The sequence below is a fragment of the Aristolochia californica genome, unplaced genomic scaffold (genome assembly GCF_029961685.1).
Source record: "Aristolochia californica isolate CCGP_79_NKW_82.1479 unplaced genomic scaffold, dmAriCali1.0.hap1 SCAF_2, whole genome shotgun sequence".
Taxonomy (NCBI): Eukaryota; Viridiplantae; Streptophyta; class Magnoliopsida; order Piperales; family Aristolochiaceae; genus Aristolochia; species Aristolochia californica.
In genome coordinates, this window is record NW_027181881.1 from 1,271,265 (window position 1) to 1,276,317 (window position 5,053).

Below are 5,053 nucleotides of genomic sequence, written 5' to 3' on the forward strand. Positions count from 1 at the left end.
GTTCCCATGACTATGTAGGCTCTATTGGTTTTTGAATAGTAAGGAGCACTAGTGGGATTGAATTGGGCTACACATGGCTTTATGCATCCTGTGGTCAATTAGGTCGATCTAAACCCTATTCCTCCCCACCTATCCCCATAAATTCCTTAATGGAAATCATTAAAGCTTTGTCTCAAAGTTTCAACCGTAACAATAAAAGCATCAACTTAAATGAAAGAACTGTTCACTTTCATGGGTCCTCTTCAAAAACTGAAGTCATTTTTATGATTCAGAGTTGAGAATTTTCAACACAGACAGGCGTGCTCCAAAAGCATCAGAATTACACAATTTAAAATACTCAAGTTTGATTCCCATCTCTCCAATTCCAGATGGTCTGAATCGGCATAAATATTTGATAATGAATCATTCTATCTGTCATATCGGTAAATTCCAATAAGAAATACAGTTCGTGACAGAGATTTGAATTTTTAATGTTTCAACAACTTTTGCCCAATTCTGCACCAGTAACGCAACCTTTTTTTCTAACTGATACTTGTCTCTGGCTAAATCCAAGGCAGAGCGGAAATCGAAAACCAAAGAGAGAGAAGATAACAAAAGATATTTGAGAATATGGGCGAAAGAGCTCTTCCACGAAACTGCCGAGAATTTACCCGTCAACGGCCTTTGGTTTTCGCGGACAAAATTTCTTTACTTTCAAGGGGAACGACTGCGGTCGTCAGAAGGGGTTTCTGCTACGGTCGCGGCCCCAATTCAGGCAGCTAGAAGGAAGATGGGAAAGGGAGGGTGGAACCCAGCGTTTTTTCCAGAGCGAGCGGTGGTCGCCGTGTTCGGCGGGGGCTCAACCGCGTCCACCAATCATGGTATTGATTCTCGGCCGCGCTTTCGTGTTACTTTACCATTGTTCTTGCTTCCGCCACCGAACTAACGCCATTGACCCCAATTGAAAACCTGAAAGAGATGGGTATTCATTACCCATCGAATATAAAACCAGGTGCGACTCGGTCTTTCTATCATTATTATTTCTTAAAATATTCATCAAATAGAAGAATGACAAAGACTTAAATTGCCATTTTAACCATCAAATTTTTTATCTTAATATTTTTTAAAAATAATGATAATTAGAGTTTAAGGTTTAAGATTTAGGGTTTATGGGCGATTCAAAAATAAAATTTTTAATTTAAAAGCTGGACTCTAAGTGAGTCGGTGGGACGCGATCCACTCCCTAATAAGGTCGACGTGAATATTAACATAGAATTGTTAAACAAAAATAAAATTTACCTAATTATGATATAAATATAGCTTATTGATGTTTGACTTAATCTATTATTACTCTAATCTCACTTAACATAACATGGATCATAATGATTATAATCGTGCGGCCACTTATGTTACATTGTAGGAGACACACCCATACATAATTAGATGCATATAATTATTTAATAATTTTATTAAATAAATATTTATATCAATTAGACTAGTATAATATTTATTAAAAATTAGTAATTTATAGTAATTAAAATAAATATATTTCATAGGATTTAAATATTTATCAGGAAAAGATACAAAATTAATATATAAAAATTATATAAATAAATAATTTTATAAAAGAAAAATAATTATTATTTATAAGCAAGTCCAAATTCTTGAGTGGGAGAAAAGTTCCGTGACAATGGGAATAACTAAGTTATGGTCATGAATGGCCTCCATTATTAGTTGATGTTCGACAAATTAAGTTAGGGTAAAAGGAGTGGACTTGGCGACCATTTCCGCTAATCAATGGCATTTTCGTTATTTTTAATTTCTCGTTGCCCCTCTTAAGTTTCAAAATTTTGATCAACTGGAAGGGGTAGACCAATAGCGCGGTCCTGTCCCCGTCGTGGGTTCGTCGGTTCTCCCTTTGAATAAAGACAGACGAGCACAGCCGGACCGGCGTCTCGTGACCATCCTTTTCTGTCTAAACAATGAAATAAATTTTATTTATTCAGACGCCGAAAGCAGCCACGATGTTTTTTCTCGAATACCTATTTTAGCCACCGTCTCCGCATTATAAAGCCGCCGTGTCCTCTACTCCTTCCTCCCCAAAGCGATCGGTTTTCTTACTAATTCGCTTGGAAGTTAATTTCTTCTTCTTTGTGTAACCATGGTCCTCTCCAAGACTGCTTCGGAGTCTGATGTCTCCATTCACTCCACCTTCGCGTCCCGTTATGTTAGAACCTCTCTTCCGAGGTCTGGTTTATTATTTTTTGTTTTGGTATCTGGAATTGTGTTCTTTTTGATTGCCTAAGCAGTTACCTGAGATCTTCATTTGTGTCTGCAATAGGTTCAAAATTCCGGAGAATTCGATCCCGAAGGAGGCTGCGTATCAGATTATAAACGACGAGTTGATGCTGGACGGGAACCCGAGGTTGAACTTGGCCTCGTTCGTGACTACTTGGATGGAGCCCGAGTGCGATAAGCTTATGATGGCGGCCATTAATAAGAACTACGTCGACATGGACGAGTATCCCGTCACCACGGAGCTCCAGGCAAGATTTCTTTCACTTCACTTATTTGCTCATCTTCTGTCACTCTCTGAAACTCCCGATGGGACGGGAGATCACCGTTCAGACGCGACTGGGACGATGATTGGACCGGGAAGGGCCCAGTTGAGATTCCGTTTTCAGCATGGTTTCTCCGGCCAATCGGCGTCGTGAATTTTGTTTAGCACTGGCAGCTACGAGAAAGCGAGGAGCGTTAAGTGAATATTCACAGAACTGACTCTATGCGTTTGTCCCATTGTCTAGATTCACAGTTGTGCCCAAATACCTGTCTCCAATCAATTGTAGGAAAAAAGAAAGAAAGAAATTTCGCAAGCTTTAGTTCACAATTATAAACTTCTACTGTGAATGCTCAAAAGAAATTTACTTCACAGCTGAAGAGAAATCTGATCTTGATTGAGAATGCTCCGTTTTTAATATCTTCTTAACTGTTGCTAAGAATTTAACGCATCACTGTCCTATTTACAGAATCGATGTGTGAATATGATTGCGCATCTCTTCAACGCACCTCTGGGAGACTCAGAGACTGCAGTTGGGGTCGGCACAGTCGGATCTTCTGAAGCTATCATGTTGGCTGGATTGGCCTTCAAGAGAAAATGGCAGAACAAGAGAAAAGCCGAGGGGAAACCTTACGACAAACCCAATATTGTCACGGGTGCCAATGTTCAGGTAATAAATTACGATTAATATCTACATTCTGCTTGATACTTTTTTTTTTTTTTTTTCCGAGCGCTATTCCTGAACGGCAGCGAGAATTTGACAGTAACGATCGATAACAGGTTTGTTGGGAGAAATTCGCGAGGTATTTCGAGGTGGAATTGAAAGAAGTGAAGCTCAGGGAAGGGTACTACGTGATGGACCCAGTGAAAGCAGTGGAAATGGTCGATGAAAACACCATCTGCGTCGCTGCAATTCTCGGATCCACCCTCAACGGAGAATTCGAAGACGTAAAGCTCCTGAATGATCTTCTCGTCGAGAAGAACAAAGAAACAGGGTACGCACCACAACTCATCTCTTGAACTACACAAGCCAGTCAAATCATCTTGGTCTCTGTCGCGAAAAAGTGCCTCAACTTAAAACCGAAAGTGGAGTAGTTGAAGAAAATTCTTCAGAGGAACCAGTACAAAGTCTACAGACCCATTTTTGCAATTGAAATCGAAAATAGAATCGTGGAATCGTCTCTATACAGAATTAAAGAATCAGCTTTTGACGAATCTATTTTTCTGTGCGCAGATGGGATACACCGATTCATGTCGACGCGGCTAGCGGCGGATTCATCGCGCCATTCCTGTATCCGGAGCTGGAATGGGACTTCCGGCTGCCGCTGGTGAGGAGCATCAACGTCAGCGGTCACAAGTACGGCCTCGTTTACGCCGGAATCGGGTGGGTTATCTGGAGGAGCAAAGAGGACCTGCCGGAGGAGCTCATTTTTCACATCAACTACCTCGGCGCCGATCAGCCGACTTTCACCCTCAACTTCTCCAAAGGTAAACTTGCAAAAAACAATTAGCCGCCGACATCATTTAAAAATAATAATGTATGATTAAAGGAATAATACTAGGTGGTTAATAATTGATATTAAAAAAATCATATTTTTAATTTAAAAACTCTAACTTGGGCTAGTTCATGATTTTTATTTTTTATCTACTAATTGTTGGTTTTGTCAACTGGTGCAGGTTCCAGTCAAGTGATCGCACAGTACTATCAGCTAATTCGTTTGGGTTTCGAGGTAAACCAAACTAATAAGATTAATTGGTGATTAATGTTAATTAATATGGTTTTCTGTGTCTTACGGTTTGGGGGTTTTGCACCTGCAGGGATACCAGAACGTGATGGAGAACTGCCGGGAGAACGCGACGGTGCTGAAAGACGGGTTGGAGAAAACGGGGCGTTTCAATATTGTCTCAAAGGATAACGGCGTTCCGTTGGTCGCCTTCTCCCTCAAGGACAGCTCCCGCCACAACGAGTTCGAAGTGTCGGACTACCTGCGGCGTTTCGGGTGGATCGTGCCGGCTTACACTATGCCGCCGGACGCGCAGCACGTGACGGTGCTACGTGTCGTCATCAGGGAGGACTTTAGCCGCACGCTGGCGGAGCGGCTGGTGATCGATATTGAGAAAGTGTTGGAGGAGCTCGACTCCCTCCCGCCCCGGCGGGCGGCGAAGATAAACGGTGCCGGGGAAGAGAAGAAGGCGCTGAACGGGGAAAAGAAGAGCGATTTGGAGACCCAGAGGGAGATCACCGCCGCCTGGAAGAAATTCGTTATCGCCAGGAAGACTAACGGCGTATGTTAAGCGTCAATGGCGGGCGCTGCTTGATTTTTGTTCATAATATATTCAATTTTGATGTTGGAATTGTTGTTATCTTTCCCCTTCGATCCGTATGTTATGTGCTTGAATCTGGCATGTTTACGGGTATCTAATGTGTGCTATGTAGCTATTTGTAAACTACACGAATGAATTTTTACAATTCTATTATTCGAGTTTGTCAATCAGTCGTTGTATTTATTTTTATCA

At 41.5% G+C, this 5,053-nt stretch overlaps 1 protein-coding gene across 1 annotated transcript; it reads left to right on the forward strand.

The window, feature by feature from the left end:
- Positions 1–2,069: 2,069 nt before the first annotated feature.
- Positions 2,070–5,053, forward strand: LOC137955596 (glutamate decarboxylase 1). Its single transcript, XM_068802607.1, has 7 exons — positions 2,070–2,226; positions 2,321–2,525; positions 3,006–3,206; positions 3,317–3,531; positions 3,771–4,024; positions 4,214–4,266; positions 4,355–5,053. Exons 1-7 carry the CDS (start codon positions 2,141–2,143, stop codon positions 4,829–4,831), a joined length of 1,491 nt encoding a protein of 496 aa, XP_068658708.1. The 5' UTR covers positions 2,070–2,140; the 3' UTR covers positions 4,832–5,053.